Source organism: Protopterus annectens, chromosome 11.part0 (genome assembly GCF_019279795.1).
Source record: "Protopterus annectens isolate FY-2018-M chromosome 11.part0, PAN1.0, whole genome shotgun sequence".
Lineage (NCBI taxonomy): Eukaryota > Metazoa > Chordata > Ceratodontiformes > Protopteridae > Protopterus > Protopterus annectens.
The window spans coordinates 1,116,726,206-1,116,744,903 of record NC_056745.1 but is presented as its reverse complement, the minus strand read 5'-3'; the positions used below and the strand labels follow the sequence as shown (position 1 = coordinate 1,116,744,903).

Here is an 18,698-nt window from a genome sequence, read left to right as displayed (position 1 = left end):
CAAGATACTAAAACTGGTCTAGGCTCTACAGGATTTACATTCCAAAGGAACATGTGCATTTAAATGAAGGTCTTGATACACACTCAATGACTTTTTTCATATCATGCTTCAAAAATAACTAAAATAAAAATACTGGGTAATGAAATAAAAATGAGACATTGGTGCTTTCACCCCTATCTGAGGAAATTAATGAATGGGTAGTGGAGATTAGTCAGGAGCTGTTAGGATAGAAATTTCTTCTGAAAATATAGCTAGGGAGTGGGATAAAACTGAAGTTTAGTTTAAAAATAGGATGGAAATAAAAGAAAGGGAGTTATGGTTAAGAAGTAACAATAGTTATCTAGAGGGACTGACAAATGTTAAAGTATTGAAAAATAATGGGAATCCGGAGCAACTGCAGAATGCTAAACAGAAAATATGGGATTACCTTGATAATATGCATGAGTTTAGAAAGATTGCTGTTAAGCAATTATATTTTGATAATAACTCTAGAGCACAAAAACTTTTAGCACAACTACTCAGGCAAAAGAAAGTAGTATTGGCTGTTGCCAGGCTTTGGAAGCTTATAACATGGAAGATAACATGAGGTCTAGTAGAAGTATTAGAAATATTTTGGAAATTCTATAAAAGTCTGTATAAAGCAGAGAAAAATGGAAATCTTTATGGATAATTAAATATGCCAAGGTCAGAGGGAGATGAGGTGCAGTTATTAAGAGAATAGGAGGAGATGAGATAAAAATGGTGATGTATAAACCAATCTACAGGAAAGTCCCCAGGAATTGATGTTATACCTGTGAAAGTTTGGAAGATAGGAAGGAAAACACTGTTAAAGATCTGGAAGGTTTTGTTTAACATTATTTTAAGAGGAGGAGAAGTACCAACATCCTGGAAGAAAGCAGTAGTAGCTGTAATACCTAAAGAGGGTAAAGATCCATCAGATCCGGCCCATTTCGATACTAAACCATGATTATAAGGTGTTCATGTCTATAATTGCTAAAATAATGGCAAAAGTGGTGCAAAAATTGATAGGTAGGGCTCAGTATGGTTTTGTGGAGGGGGTGGGGCAAACATTTGACAACATTAACAGAACATTGACGAACCAGAGTAAAACAGAATGTAAGAAAATACCATTGTTTCTGCTAGGTCTTAATGCAGAGAAATTATCTCTGACAGAGTAAACAGGGACTTTTTTAAGCAGGGCAGTGGAAGCATTTGCATTCCCTGATAAAATTATAAGGTTGATTAATAGGATATATGAGGGGTCAGATGTCAAAATTAAAGTGGGTGGGTTCCTTTCTGATCATTTCTGCTTGAACAGAGGAACCAGTCAGGGGTGTCACCTTTCCCTTTTATTATTTGCATTATATTTAGAATCTTTAGCAAAGAAAATAATGGACTCAGAAATTCAAGGATATAATTGGAACGATAGCCAAGAAACGCTGGCTCTATCTGCAGATGATATTTTTTTATACTTGATAAAGCCAGAAAAGGACATAACAATGTTGTGGAACTTTTTGAGACAGTTTCAGATCTTTTCGGGATACAAAATTACTGAATCTAAAACAAAGGCAATAGTGGTAAATTATATACCCACACGCAAATTGGTTCAGCAATATCCATATTTACAGGGACATGATAAAACAAAGTATTTAGGAGTATAGATTAAAAGTTATTTTGGTGTAGCAGCTAAGGATATGTGGGAAGAGGGTCTATATTACAGTGTCGAACTCACAAGAGTATGAACATTGTAATATCGAACCCAAATGTTCGAAATATAAAAATAGCGAAGCCACAGCACACCAATTTTTTTCCCCATGGAAAAAAAATTGATGGGCTGTTTTCAGGGCTTTGCTATTTCCTCCACTGTGGTGCGATCTCAAGAGTTCATATATTTAAGTAAAGGAGGAGTTTAAGTTTCAAGTGTAAGTGTTTTTTTTTTTTTTTGTACCGGAACAGCAATTTTTTTCCTTGGGAAAAAAATTGCTGTTCTGTGTTTTCTTACTTCTGGGTTTCGAACTTCATGGTTCGATATTACATTGTTCAAACTCCTGTCAGTTCGATGATGTAATATAGACCCGTGGGAAGAGACTAAACAAAAGGTAATACAAAAACTGAGCAATTGGAAGCTCTGTTATATGGATATGGATGGTATGATACAAGCAGTAAAAATATTTTTAGTCTTTAATCTTATGCACAGGTCAGACATATTTTTATCAGCCAGAGGAGAAGTTCTGGATAGCAATTAATAAAGAGCTGAAGGATTTTATATGGAAGGGAAAGATGGCAAGAGTCAAGTGGGATAAGCGGATTCTTCCCATAGAACAAGATGGATTGGAATTGCCTGATTTGAAGGGGTATTTCAGAGCTACACAAAGGCTCCTATACATAGCACAAGCAGAAACCTATAATTTAAAGTGGAAAGGTCAAGAAGCAAAGAGTGACTGTGATTTTGGATGCACCTTTAAGGAGAATAATAGTAATCATACAGAATATTGTATGCATAAAGTAGCAGAAAGTATCCTAAGAATTAAGTCAACATGAGAATGGAGAAAGATTCTGCTGATGGGGATGACTGCAACTCGAGACACAGACAAGTAGGCAAGAGGGGGCTGGAATTTACTGGAAAAACAAATTAGCAGAGAAACCGAGGTATTGGGAGCAAATAACTAGGGAGGGAAATGTAATAGAATGGGAAGAGGCCATGAATTTATTTGGACTGCAAGCAAGAGATTGCCTTCCCTATCAAGGATTGATATCGGCATATAGGCAAAGAGAAGGAAACAGTGGGGTCCGAAATGAAAGACCAGCAGTGGTAGAGTTTGTAGTAGAATCAAGAACAGCTGCAGCTGTTAAAAAAGGAATAATTAGTAGAGCATACAAAATATTGTATAACTTTAACAAGCAATCAGAGGAGGTTAGAGAGGATTGGGAAGATAGATTGGATAATCAAGTCACAAAAAACAATGGGGGAACCATGCATTTGTCTCCCAAATATGCAACAAAATCTAGAACATTTAGGATTTTTACCTGTAAATGCTAACATAGATATTTTTATACCCCAAGTAGACTCCAGAGAATTTTTGCTCTGGTAGACAGCAAATGCTCGAGGTGTGATGGGAAGAAAGACGTAACTGAGAACATATTTTCTTGGAGTATAATGAGTTGGCAGACTTTTAAGGATTCCCTGCAGACTATTCTGTCAGAGATAATGGGTGAGCAAATTGGTGTGACTAGGAAATTATTTTTCTGAGCTGTGATGCAGAATCGGAATTGCCTAGATGCAGTAAGGCCTTGCTGAGTGTAATTATGGTGGCTGCCAAAAAAGCAATTACAAGCAAATGGAAATCAAAGTCTAAACCAGCTGTGCTAGAAATGGCGAATATAGTAACAGAGATAAATTGGGGACTTTAGAAAAGGGTGGGAGCAAATGGGTCTATATCACATTGTTAAAAATACTACTTATTGAATCAATATTTAGCGAACCCAGTTCGTCGAACTCTCACTTCGTTGAATGGTGGCCATTAGTTTTTCATAGGGAAAATATGCATACATCAATTTTCTTCACAGAAACATCAAGTACCACCACGACTCTACTAAGTTCAAATCCTTTTATTGAGACAGACAAAAATAGTAAGCACTTTCGGGTTACATCCAAACCCTTCTTCAGACATGTATTCCATTATTTTTCTTGTGCATTTAAATAGCAAAAAAAGGGCACCAAAACACTACATCTTTAAAACCTTTCAAAGTCAGCCACTAGGTGGCAGCATGTACATACTTAAAAGATGTATTCACTCATCAAAGGAAATTAAAATTCATAAAATACATATACATTATATAAAATATGGAAATCAAGAAAAGGTACAAATCAAATATATATATCTATTTAATTTATAACTTATAACTTCATGCAGAATTTATAATTTACAATCACATACATTTCTTATATATATATATATATATATATATATATATATATATATCAACCAATAAGTAAAAACAACACATAGACTAATACCCTCAACATATATTAATAATACATATTCTTACATTAAATAATCTAAGCCTCAATGTTTTAAGGCCCTATCCCTCAAAAATGGTTTAATCGAAACCTTATCATTCAACCTTTTGCCTTTATCCGACTGCATCCTGATTATTCATTTAACTTCTTCTCTTTCTGTATAATTCTTTATGTTACCCAGCCTGTTACTTCTGTTCACAAACTCTATCGCCATGAACCTAAATTTATGGCTTAAATCATTGTCCAATGTATGTTTAGCCAACGCATTAGTTTCATCCTCACGATTACTGGCATAAATATGCTCCCTTACTCTCTCCCTTAGAGTCTGATTAGTCTTTCCTATATAGAAGCTGGTACATTTTCTACAGCAAGCCAAATATATAGGATCTCTACACTTGCAGTCAGCATAATGCCTAAAGGTGTAAACCCTGCCAGTGTCAGGATGTTTGAAGTTATCAGAGCCCATCATATAAGAGCATTGACTGCAATTTCTACAGGGAAAAGTCCCGTGTCTACTAGATTCCACCCTACTCTCTAATTTGCCTGCTAGTTTGAAGTTTGAAAGGAAAAGGTCTAGATGAGGAATTGAGTTTTTAGATGTGCTCATAGAAAGAGGGGAAGGTAGTTTTACAACTTCACTATATAGAAAAAGTTGTCAGGAAAAATAGTTGACTTCATCGTACAAGTATGCATCCTAGGCATGTATATCAGAATGTAGTTATTTATCAGGGCCGGAGGATTTCTAATTTAACAAGTGATGATGTTAGGCGTGTATAGACACTAAATAGCCTGAGAGAAGAATTTGCCATGAGAGGCTATTCTAGAAAGGAAAGTGATGTTTTAAAAGATCCAATGGTAATAGAAAAGGAAAAGGAAGACCCCATTTCAGGAGAAGAGACATGAGTACAACTGAATCGTCTCAAGTAAATACACACGATAATCCATCTAGCAGGCAAATTAGGTTGACTATACCATACTCTAATAATAATAGGCTTATATGTGGTGTGATTAATAAAAAATGGGCTATTTTGACAACTTATGATGAAATTCGTAGTATAGTTGGCCCTAAACCAAGATATAGTTATTGGAATAATAAATCCTTAAAAAGGCTATTATGCTATGAAGAGAATAAAGAGAGTAGGGTGGAATCTAGTAGACACGGGATGTAGAAATTGCAGTCAATGCTCTTATATGATGGGCTCTGATAACTTCAAGCATCCTGACACTGGCAGGGTTTACACCTTTAGGCATTATGCTGACTGCAAGTGTAGAGATCCTATATATTTGGCTTGCTGTAGAAAATGTACCAGCTTCTATATAGGAAAGACGAATCAGACTCTAAGGGAGAGAGTAAGGCAGCATATTTATGCCAGTAATCGTGAGGATGAAACTAATGCGTTGGCTAAACATACATTGGACAATGATTTAAGCCATAAATTTAGGTTCATGGCGATAGAGTTTGTGAACAGAAGTAACAGGCTGGGTAACATAAAGAATTATACAGAAAGAGAAGAAGTTAAATGAATAATCAGGATGCAGTCGGATAAAGGCAAAGGCGTGAATGATAGGGTTTTGATTAAACCATTTTTGAGGGATAGGGCCTTAAAACATTGAGGCTTAGATTATTTAATGTAAGAATATGTATTATTAATATATGTTGAGGGTATTAGTCTATGTGTTGTTTTTACTTATTGGTTTATATATATATATATATAAGAAATTTATGTGATTGTAAATTATAAATTCTGTATGAAGTTATGTAATTAAATATGTATGTGTATATATATATATATATATATATATATATATATATATATATATATATATATATATATATGTTTTTTATATAATGTATATGTATTTTATGAATTGTAATTGCCTTTGCTGAGTGAATACATCTTTTAAGTATGTATATGCTGCCACCTAGTGGCTGAATTTGAAAGGTTTTACAGATGCAGTGTTTTGGCTCCTTTTTTTGCTATTTAAATGCACAAGAAAAGTAATGCAATACATGTCTGAAGAAGGGTTTGGATGTAACCCTAAAGCGCTTACTATTTTTGTCTGCCTCAATAAAAAGATTTGAACTTAGTAGAGTCGTGGTGGTACTTGATGTTTCTGTGAAGAAAATTGCTGTTTGTGCCTACATCAAAGGTACCTTTACCCTGAGGATGCTGTATTTTATCTTATTAAAAATATGCATACATATTTGCATGCAATACATGACTGTAACTTGAGTACAATAGCTTTGTCATTAGTATTTTTGTGAAATATCCAGAATGCTGGACCTAAACAAAAGAGGTTAAGATCAAAATCCTTTATGTTGAAAATGTAGTTATAGTCAAACCTGTTGTTACTTCCTCTGCAGGACATGCTATACATCCACTGTTAAATGTATACAGATTTACAGAAAGCATTGAATAACACAAGTATCATTTTTTGCAGTGGAAGCTGAACCAGTATGGATTGCCATTCAACATCATTGATTCCCAGTACCTCTCTCTGTTTGTTGGTAAGTCTTAATTTAGAGCAATATTTATGCAGAAGGATGCTTCATTTTAGACTGCCAGTAGACTGAGTGATCAGTAAATTTTACTAGCAGAAAATGAGTTTGTGAATGAATTAATTAATTAATTCTTTAGTGATGGTCTGCCAGCTTTAATTCACAGGAGGGGGAGATGATGGTGTTTGAAAGCTCTCATTTGAATAAGAGGTCTCCTTCTCAGACTGCGTTTCCTGGAGAATGTTCTGAAGTCTTGTTTGACTCATTCCCACAGGATTGTATTCTTGGAGTGTCTCCTAAATACTTCAGTGCAAAGAACTTTTCTTCTACAGGAAAAAAGTAGATCTGTATCCAGAGCTGGTTCAGAGATTTTCCACTTAGTCCAGGACTTCATCAAGGGAATTTCTTAAGATTCTAGGATTCATGGCATCTATGATTCTCATGGTTCTTCTAGCGAGACTCAACATGTGAATGATTCAGTGGTACCTAAAATCTGTGCAGTCATAACATCAGTACCTTCTGAAGTTTCAAATTACAGTTTTGGGATTTGTAAAAAGAGAACTGCTTTGCTGGAGAGACCAGTTTTATTTGATTCCAGGTCTGACATTCCCATTCCATCTCCAATGCAGTCTGTAACAACAGATGCCTCAGACTCTGCTTGGGGAGCTGTCTCTTTGCAGGTAGAAGTGCAGGATCTTTGGAGCAAAAAAAGGCAGAACAAAATGCATACACGTGAAAGAGTGCATTTATAACTGACATCTTAGTTCTCTCTCAATCAACTATGGTCCCCATAACTACTGAAAGTGATTACAGGCTACATCAGTGATGTGGTACATAAACAGGAGGGCTCCATATCTCACTCCGTGTGCAGATTGGCTGTGATTGCCTGGGATATAGCTGTTCAGCATAATCTGACTCTACAGGCATCTTATATTTTGTTAGGCAAAACACTGTGGCAGACAAGCTGGGTAGGACCAGGATAGACCTTCACAAATGGGATTTGATTCAGCTATGGGGAACACCTCAAATATATTGTCTCCATTCACAACAAACAACTAGCAAAATTCAGCTCCAGCATTCCTGGCAAGCAGGCCTAGAATGCAGATGCATTCTAATTTACTTGAATGAGAATGTTCCTTTATAGTTTTCCACCTTTACCACTAATATCTAGGGTCATTCCAAAGCTTCAGGAGTCGTCTTCAAAGATCATTGTGGTGACTCTCTTCTGGCCCAGGCAACAGTGGTTCTCCCTTCTTTTGAAAATGGCCAAGAGCAATTATTAGAAGTTTCCTCACAGGCTGGATCTACTCACACAAGACTGAGATTGTTTGATACATGCCTTCTCGAATCATCTTCAGCATCTTGTCAGGATGATAGAATTGCAAAACCTTTTAGGCACCCATTTTCTGAGAACATGCAACAGGTATTAAAGGAGACAAAGAAACCCACTATTTGGAAATCATTTATTAGCAAATGGAGAAGATTTTCTAGTTGATGCTGTATTCGGAATCATGACCCTTTTAAGGTTAGTATTAATCTGCCTCTATTATATTTGTTGAGTGGTTTACTACCACATACTTGAATCTACTCCATTCGAATGTTAAGATGTCTAAATCACATGTTCGGAAATCTCAACACCGAACACAAAAAATGTTGAAGGCAGCATTTTAGTTAAGCTGATATTTCAAAAATGTCGACTTTACTGCAATGCTGCACTTCCGCTCAACATTAACAAACACTTTTGCAGGGGGGCAAGCCCCCCTGCACCCCCCATGTGGGAGGCTGCGTCTCCCCCCCCACACTTATACATACAAACTCCAAGATCGCACTACAGTGAGTGAAAGGGTACATTTCCTGATTCCTCACTATAGTGTGATCTGCACCACAATGTTGAACCTTACAACAGCAAATGCTTGCTATTGTAAGGTTTGACATTGTTGCATTTGTAATTTCAGTTCGGTCAAAGGCAGTTTCGCACAAATGTCAATTGCATGAAGTGCGATCGACAAAATGATTTTAAGCCGTATGAGTTATTATCCTCTGACCTTTCGTATTCCCATATCAAAGTTTATTTGCCAGCCATTTCAGCATGTCTTCTCATGGATCCTCCTCTTTTGGTGCATTCCCACATCTAGATATTTTTGAAAGAGAATACCTGTCCAGCTAGAAAAAAATCTGGCTCTTCCTTAGGATCTTAATTTTGTTTTTGAAAAATTAACTCTTGCTTCATTTGAATGAGCGCATCAGGCTAATTTGAGCTTCTTAACATGGAAAAACCTGATTACTTATTGTTCTGACTTTTGCAAGAAGTGTTTCTGAGTTGCAGGCTCTCATGGTGGGTCAACCTTATCTAATATTTCACAAAGATATTGTTTCTTTATGAATTAATTTTTCATGTTTTCTGTGGCATTTTTTTTCTTTTTCTTTGGCATGCCTGTTTAATGCTCTTGCTTAGGGAATATAAATGACAAAGGCATGGGTTCAAATACATTCAGGTACATTTTTGCCTAAGGTGGTATCTGAGTTTACTTTAAGCCATGTTATCCATGTCCCCATTTTATGTCCAGAACCTTAAAATGAGTAAGAAAGGATTCTTCATAATTTAGATGTCTGCAGACAATTCTGATACTACCTTAAAAGGACTAACATCTTCACAAGTTCTGATCAATTATTAATGTCTTATGAAGGTAAGAAAAAAGGGCACCCTGCATCAGTGCAGACTATTTCCGAATTCCCTGCTACCTCCTCTTGTTATTCCCACATAACAAGACTGTTCCAAGCAGAGTCTAGGTTCATTCAGCTAAGGCCTTGGCTTTATCAATGGCTTTTTAGAAAGGGTTGGACTCCAGAATTATTGTAGAGGTGACAACGTAATTATGTGTACCTACTTTTACAAATCACTACAAACTAGACTCCTTTTGCAGGTCTAGAGCAGGCTTTGTTAGGGCCATTCAAGCTCTTAATATTCTGGGTGCATGAAAGGGGCTTTTAGGCTTTGGAAGCTAGCTGGCAGCGTATATTCCATATAGCTAAGACTAATGCAGCAGTGATCATTAAAACATTTATTATTGTGGTGAGTTTATTTACACAACCATACTTTCCCCTTAGTTTTCTGTATGAAGTTTCAGATAGAAGAGAAAATGATTTGATCATCTTCATGTTAAAATTGTTTTACATTGAGATGATGGCTATGCAGTTTGAACAGCAAATTGTGTGTGCAGAAACTGAGCATGCAGAAAAACTATTATCATCTATGTATATGCACAGCAAGGCTATAGATACTAAGTGATTCAGACAAGAAAATTAAATTTCTGTACTGAAGGATAGAGTGGCAACTCTCTAGGAGCATTTGGAAAGCTTGGAGTATTGGACAAGAAGGGCTAGCTTTTAAGATGTGGGGCTTTTGGAAGGCAAGGTGGGGGCTGTAAATGTAGCTTAACTTGAAATCTGGATTACAGTGTCAGTTAAAGACTTCCTTAGTTTAAGTCCATAGATAGCTTAAGCAGACAGGACTGCCAGAGTGGATAAATCTATGGGGAAGTTTAGACAAAATGCCACTGTTACAGGTCCAAGTAATGTCTGTTTAAGCAAGTGGCCATGCATTAAAAGCTAATGATGGCTGGACAGAAATTTCAAACAGTGCAATACTTTTCCAACGTAGTTGAATAGCAGTGAGCCCAAATGTTTCCTGTTTTGGAGTGGTCTGGTGGAGGTTCCTTACTCTGAGTGTAGTGTGGTATGGAAGTGATGACCAGTGTAGAAATCATGAGGAGCTGGAGGGTATCCAACAGATGACTATTTGTTGGAAATCGGGTGGCCATTAAAAAAAAAAAAAAAAAAAAAAAAAAAAAGAGATGTGGAGGTGTAGAGTTCTGTATGGAGTAGCATCTGTGCAGTGTCTGTAGCTAAAAGACATTTCATCTTTTCAAATTTGCAAGCTTCTGTTGTGGGGAGGGGGGCAGGAAATGGAGCAACCTGTAGAGGACTCAGTATTTGGTATCACAAACTTTAGTGATGGATTGCCTCTTTAAGGTAGGGTATCAGAAAAATTGTAAACCTAAGGACATATTGATGGAATTCAGACTTTTTTTTACAATGGGGGTTATTGCCATTATATTTTACCAGAGTGGCAGAGACTATAGTGGGAAGTTTAAGACTTGGATGACTGGCAAAGGTATGTAGTACTGAGGAGTCTAGTTAGACTTTTAGGTTGCACCCATGGACTGTGTCATCTTAACTCTTGAGAAGTAGTTAAAAGAGAAATGGTATTGGGTAAGTTACAGAAGCAAATATGGACAAAGACTTTTTTTCCAGTAATTTACATTAAGAAGGAGATGGAGAGGTGGTAGAAGTTTAAAAGAAGGGGTTTACATAACTGGAGTATGTTTACACATGGAGAGTCATGGAATTTTGATTAGTGGTAGGCTGTGATGTGAGAGGGAGTGAAGGGTACAGGCAGGGGAGGGGTGGTGGTGGTGGGCTGCAAGTCTGAGGGACGAGGAGTGATTTTAGCTGCTTGTTGTGACCAAAATACTAATAGGGAGGGCATTCTAAATATATTGGGGGGGGGGAGCGTAAAGGTAACAAGGAAGGATGCAGATAGGGTGCTTATGGTGGGGACTTTTCATTTTTGTTCTGAAGCTGGCACTTGATAGGCTGTATAGCAAGGTGCAATACCACAACAGGATTCAAAAAGGTCTTCAGAAGGGCATAGTTTTAAGTGTCCTCTCTGACTACACTATGATAGTTATGGTTGGAGGTGTCAGAGACAGGAAAAGAGGCGGTAGAAGTGTAACTGGAGTAAATGGAATGGACCTGGTCATACAGGATAATAATTGGAGATGCTTTGTCAGGTGATTAATGAGAGTGCTAAGGAGGGTAGAAGAGCAAAGAACCAGTAGAATGGACTGAAAGTAGTTTGGAGAGGGCAGGTAATGGAGAAAAGAATGATGACAGAAAAGTCTGGAAAAAGTATAAGATTCAGGGTGGTGAGAAATTATTGCAGAGGCTATTACAGAGAAATGAGAGAACATGATGTGAGAAAATGTAATTTAAAATATGAAGAAATATGTACTAAGATGTTATAAAATCACAGTTTGAGGCAGAGCTTGGGAGGGGCTCAGTATGATCGGTCAGGGAGATTTTGATGTTTATGTATTAGTGTGGAAATTGAAAGATCAGCATAGAACAAGATGGATGACCATGACAGAGCATGACAAAAGGAATACATTTATAAAAAATAGGGAGAAAGTAAGTGTGTTTCATGGCTTCTGTAATAAGTTGTACATGTTGAGTATCCATTGTTGTGGGTTGTAAAGTGGCCTTGGCGAGACCAGTGTTAACTGCAGTGAAAAACATAGGCGTTAAACATGCTGTGAGAAGAAAGGAAGATTGATTCAGCTATCCAGCATATGAAGAGAGGGAAAGCTAGGGACCCCCGACCGATTTCTCATTAAGTTTTTATAGTAATAGGATGGGAGGCAGATAAAGGGGTGTCTGAGATATTTAATGAGTTTATGGAAGTGAGTTATTTACCTGAGACTAGTGTAGAGGTTATTATGTACTTCTTAAGGGGAATGGGGATCCAGAAGACTTTGCACTTTTTTGACTAATTTCACTTTACCATGGTCCTTATTTGAAGCTAAATAAAATGTTACCTAAATTGATGGATCATGACCAGATAGCTTTTGTTAAGAGTAGGTTATCCACATATCATTAGTGCTTGCAAGCAGGATCACAGAAGTGGGAAGAAAGAACAGGGGAATTACTGATAGACATTAAAAATGCTCTTAACTGTGTAGTTGGAAGGGAGTACATTTTTGAAAGACGTGGTTGATTTTATTAAAATTCTAGCAGGATCAGTAAATATGAGTTTTTCCAGATAGAAACACAGCAGGAGTACTCTCTCCCACCTTATTTTTACTACTTATGGAGAAGTTGGCACAGTTAATAAGAAAGCATTTCAAGAGGTGGGGCACAGCAGCTAGGTATAGCAATATAAGCCTTTTTGCTGCTGATTGCATGTTGTTGCTTGAGGATGGAGAGTTATTTTTGTTTGGGATTTTAGAAATGTTAAATAGTTCAGAAAGGAGATACCGTTGTGAACCTCCCCAAGAAATCTCTTCTGATTATGTTAAAGAAAGGAAAGGCAAAGAATAGTGATGTTGGCCTGCCAGTCTCCAAAGTGGGGATTAAATACTTGGGAGTCAAAAGTGTGCCTGACAATTGGGGAAGTAAAGGAAAACTGAATAGATTTAGGGGAAGTTTGGGAAGAATGCTAGATAAGATAGCCTCCGAGAATAAACACTGTAGAAGCCAGAGTAGCAGTTATTAGGATAATGGTGCTTCTGTTAGCTTTATATTCACTGGTATAGGTTTACAGTGGAGGTGAAAAGGGGCTTTATGAGTATTTTGTGTCTAGGGAAATTTTTTCTTTATTTGAAATTAGTTTCCATAATCAACGTCGGACTTGTAAGGGAAGGATAATGTCAGGTAAGGTATGGTAATGATACAGAATACTGGACTGTATAAGATATGTACTTGTAATTAATATGAATAGGGGCATGATTTAAGAGGTTCTAAGACAGGCACAGTAAAAATATATACCTGAAGAAGGTAGTAGGCAGTTATTTGAGACTGAGGAAGCAGCCACAGATAGAGATTATAAACAGGGTTGGGATGATAATTAAGTTTAGTGCGAGGTGGCAACATGGAATTAGGATGATGATGGTAGAGAAAGCCCATAGGATATTTAGAAGAACACTGAAGAAGTGGAAGCAAATAAACTGGTGTTATGTAGAAGATTTAATGAATCCAGAGAAATGTATTGGCAGAGTGGTTTTAATATGGCATGTCAGACTTTTTTTTAAAGAAAAGGATTGGTTAACAGGGGAGCCCACAGGATTTTTTTCAGGAAGGTCAAACCCAGAGCCCTACCCACCTATATGCAGCCATTCCAGTGTCCCATTACTTGGCTATTTCTCCTAAGTTGCCATACAGTTCAAAACTGTGTGTGCATACTGTTTTGTGCTTTACGTCTACAATGATTACAGATGTTTGGTTTAAATTTACAACTTTTACTTCAAATTTTATAGCACAAACACTGATAGACATTTGCTAAACCTAAACAAAGCAATATACAATGAAATACAGTGAAAACAGACAACATTAAACCTTCTCTAACTTTGAAACCCACATTCAAAGAAAATGCGTCTGACCAGTGGCAGGTTAAGTTTACCTTTGGGCTGTTTTCAAACCATAGGCCCCTTGCACTCATTTTTAGAACCATGAAAAAGTTAATTGAGTCACCTTCCTGATTGTATTAATTATAATGTATAATAATGGAATTGTATCCCTTGTATAATACAGCACCACTTGTTAGTGTGTTTTAAATTTATAGTTTTGAACATTTTTCCAGTAAGCAATGAAACAAAACATATGAACCAATAATGACAAACTGCCCAGTTCGCATAATTTCAACCATAAAAGGCCACTTGGACTTCTACCATTACAATCCACTAATATCAGCAAATATTCAGAATGTCTGCAGAAGTAAAGTCATCTGAATAATTCCACATTAAATAGATCTGAAACTAGTAAAGAGGTTGTTGCTAGAAAACAACTTTGTATTTCAATGTTTCATCTACAAATTCAGTGCCTGCTGCCCTCAAAGAATAAATTTTCTATGTTGCATTAAAAAAATGGTAAGCTGATATATTGCAATAGGGAATGGGTGGCAAGCGGAAAAACAGGTTGATAGTTACTAGGTATCTCATCCAAAGGAGGGTATACTCAGGACGTCAGCACCCCACCCCCTTAAAATACAAATCTCCATGCTGTGAGAGTAGAACCTACAGCTCTCTACATCAAGATGCATGTATGCTACCTGCTGTGCTACTAACACTGCTTTAAAATTCTATACCACAGTAGTGATACCATTTGCTAAACAAAACAGTTGCACATTTTAAGCAGACTTAGCATGAGCAGCAGTAAACTTATCTTCCCTTGAAAATAAATTCCACCTGCCAACTCTAAATAGGGCATTTCACTCTCTCTCTCACACAGGCACACACACATACACACACACCTCAACCTCTTAGTGCAAGAAAGCTGGACAAAGCCTAAAATAAATAGGGACAGATTATAAATATTGCTGTCGTGAACTTATTGCTAGAATAACTGGAAAACCATTAAGAGAAGAGAGAGAAACAGCAGAAGCAGCAACCCCCTCCCACTCACCTTCCTGGTGATTAGTAGTGAGGTGTGGACATTTAGCAAAGTTTATTCTTCATTTCAGATTATGGTAGAGGACTTGTAAAAAGTTGGGTCAAAGTTATTTTATTATCGCTTTCAGAATTATCAGTGTTGTTAATACAAATGTTACCAAAAGATTAATTATGGTCAACTCAAGGCTGTGTGCTCACCATTTATAACCGGACACATTTATGAGGGATAAAAGTAAAGTAAATATTCAAGACATAAGTAATATAAAATGACGTTGTACCCAAAATGTCAATTTCAGGGGTGTCTATTTTTCTGAACTACTAGGGAGCCATTTGAGTTTAATAAGAGAATTAAGGATGGCGGCTGGATAAGAAAAGAAGCAGGAGGGAGATGAAAGGATATGAAGGGCAGTGAAATTAAAATATTCTTCGAAACCTAAGGGATAAAGATAAAAGTGGACTAGGTAAAGAGGGCAGGAGAGAAAGACTTGGAGTAAGAAAAGTGTGCTTGATAAAATTCAAGTTATTCAACTGTATCACAATTTGTTTCCTTCTTGTCAAAAAGTAAATAATACTTGTACCTTCCTTGGGTAATATACCTTTCCCCTTGCCATGTAAGTAAAGCATATGATAACTGCATAAAATCAGTCTATTAAATGCACAGATTTGAAATAATACAAATTTGGCTAAATACATGATTTTATCTGCCAATATGCAAATTAATTTAGTATTATTCATCTGCATTTAGCCTGGTCCTACATAAAATTAGTACCGGATATTAAGTATTTTAAGTGCGCAACATTTTCATTTTTGCATGGACCCTTCCCTCAGACAAGCTGGCCTCCAAGCATGTAGTTAGTAGTTTTGAAGTTATACACGACCTTGCATACTGTGTAACACCCCAACTCAAATGTCCGTCAGTGCTGATATCCTAGCTTTTCAGTATGCAGACTAGAAAAGAAAACCTTCTCAGTGCTACCAAAAAAGCTAGCCAAACCTTTTGAAAAAATAATCCTCTGTTTATCACACTGTCACTTAATAAATTCATGGTAAATGTATTAGGACTCAGTGTGCAAAATAAATAAAAGATTCTTACAAACACACACGCACATACCCCTACCTCCCTCTTACACACACACACACACACACACATACACCTTTTAAACACACATATGCACACACCTACCTCTCACTTGTACCTTCGCCTGCAGTATAAACATCTTCTGGAATTCAGTTTCTGTGCGGGAGCGGAAGATGAAGATGTAAACCATCAGTCGCACAGATGCAGAAGTGTCTGTGTGACGGTGTAAAGGGCGTTCTTAAAGAAGAATGCCCTTAAAAAAATATTAAAAAGAAAATCTCCTGGTCAGCTGGTTCCAGGGGCATGCAAGTGCACCCCGTTGCACCTGCCTGCGGGCACCTTTGTTGGTTAGCATATATTGCTGTAAGTTTTGAGTTATGTAAGAAGTGTAAAGAGCATGCATAGTATAAGGAAGATAGGAATGGAATGAACTTGTGTCTTTGTTATGAGTGGGTAGAAGGGAAGAGAAGGAGGAGGAGGATCTTTACGGAATTAGGTACACAGAAAGCTGTATAAAGGTTTACTAGGCTACAGAAAAAACTACACTGAGAAAATGATTAGTGGGCATTAGATGAAGTATGAATTGAGAGCTGCTGGATCATTAGCAAGTTGAAAGTAGTAGGCTCAGTTTTGGTCTACATGAGAGATTTATTTATCTGAATATATTAATGAGAGTAGAACACTGATCTCAAATGACCAGTTTGAATCTCAAGTCCAGGAAGGAGTAGAAAGCTGACGTTACAAAGTATTTTACAATCGAAGTAAGAGCAAGCAAACATACATAGCCAAGAACAATATATAAACAGTATGTGCAAGTCAGTGTGTGTAAACTAAAAGAAATTCCATGAAGTAAATAGTAAGTAGACCGTGGAATTAGAATTTGAGAAGAAATCAAGAGGGTCGTGTTAATTAGGCTAAATGTCTTAAATGAGGACATTTGCATTTTGCTTGATTTTGAAGATGCAGTTTTAGTTGAGAGGAATTTCTAGTATAAAGAAGTACTCTTAAGACGGGAGGGGAGAAATTCCCATAATTTGGGGCCTAGGATGGAGAAGCACTCTTAAGTACTGTGAAGTTTGGATTTAGGGGGTTGATGAAGTAGTCCAGAGTGGTTATGACTTCTAGGACTATAAGGTGATGTGTATTTTATGAATTTGGTTGCTAAAGGAAAACATGTTTGCTCATTCAGAAGGTTAAATAGTTGTGAGATGGGGAAAAGGTCTGTTTCCTTGACTGGAAACCCTTTTGATTTGTCAGTTGTTATACAGAGGTGTTCATTCCAAGGGGAGAGGGTAATGAGTTGGCAGATGTTATTAGAGGTGGTTTAAATGATTTTGGTAATTCTTTTTGCTGCACAAGCTATTGGAGGAAGACATATATTTGAAATGAGAAATCAAAATCCTTTTAACTATGTCTGGTATGGGAAAGAGTTTTTTTTTATCCCAGAACAAAAAGAGTTTTTGTTGTATCAAAGAGCATGTTTTGTTATGGAAGAATTAAGTAGAAGGTTTATTGTTGATCCATTTAAGTAAGAGAATGGAAGGCTGCTTGTGGTTCATGTTACAGTGCTTGGTCTGAGTGATCATCATGAATAAGACAATATCATTATCATAACAGAGGAGGAAGGGTTAGTAGGTCAAGTGGAAGGTTATTAGTGTAGACAGAGAATAAGAGGGTGGCAGGAATGGAGCCTTGAACACCTTTTAGAAGTGGGGCTGGAGGAGATGTTGAAGAAATTGTTTTGACAGGTACAGTACAGTTCAATAGCTTTGTAACCAAGTTTGCTGATATTTAGCAGCCAGAGCATATTTGGGTTTTTTGTTGTTGCTGTTGGATTTAGAACTGATGGTGGCAGGTTGGAGAGAAATATTGGATTGGATGTAAAATAAAAAGTTGAATATTGGAAAATTAGTATATTACCACTGGACAGGCAGGAGTTACTTGGATGGAAAAGTAAATTTACTAGGAGTGCAAAAGGAGTTAGGTAAGGAAGGATATTCAGAGAAAGTTGGAGGTGGTGATAGTAGTAAGAAATGAAACAGAGTAAAGCTGTAAGGAAGTGATCTTTAGGTAGGACTTGATTAGTCAATAAGTCTGAGGATGCTCTTTAAAAAGTGGTCTATTTCTTTCCTGTAGAATAAGGGAACCTATTAGAAAAGGTCCTTGGATTTGTCACTAGGGAATGATGATTAGACGGCGCAGTGGTGCAGCGGTAGTGTTGTCATCTCACAGCAAGAGGTTCTCTGGTTCGATTCTTGGCTGGAGTGCCTTCTGTGCAGAGTCTGCTTGTCCTCCCTGGGTTCATGTGGGTTTCCTCTGGGTGCTCCAGTTTCCTCCCAAATTACAAAGACATGCATCTGGAGCATTTCTCCCGGGCCTCCACTGAAAATTGGCTTTGCTCCAAGTCAGACTTTCCCGGTTAACAAATGTTAAGTAAAATAAATATGGTAGAAGCCACTTGCACATGTGATCATTGGAGGTTGAGGTTGTGACCTATGGGGCTTCTGAATATTATAAAGTACGATGCATATGGGGTGCATTACTGAATATTATAAAGTGGTATGCATATGGGGTGTATTACTGAATATTATAAAGTGGTATGCATATGGGGTGTATTACTGAATATTGTAAAGTGATGTGCATATGGGGTGCATTACTCAATATTGTAAAGAGATGTGCATATAGGGTGCATTACTGAATATTATATAAAGTGTTGTGCATATGGGGGCTCAGTTATTAACAGTTAGGATAGGAGGAGATAAGATAAAAATGTGCTGTGTAACCAATCTACAGTTAAACTCTTGATGAAACTGCAAAAAATATCTCCAAAAACACACTTAAACGCCAAAATTTAATGAGTAAAGCTTTCGGGCT

At 37.0% G+C, this 18,698-nt stretch overlaps 1 protein-coding gene across 1 annotated transcript in view; it reads left to right on the top strand.

The window, feature by feature from the left end:
- Nucleotides 1-18,698, top strand: part of B4GALNT3 (beta-1,4-N-acetyl-galactosaminyltransferase 3) — a 539,452-nt gene that overhangs the window by 142,917 nt on the left and 377,837 nt on the right. Inside the window, exon 7 of the mRNA XM_044087281.1 lies at nt 6,464-6,530. Within this exon, the coding sequence (XP_043943216.1) occupies nt 6,464-6,530 (67 nt within the window). The remainder of the gene's footprint in view (nt 1-6,463; nt 6,531-18,698) is intronic.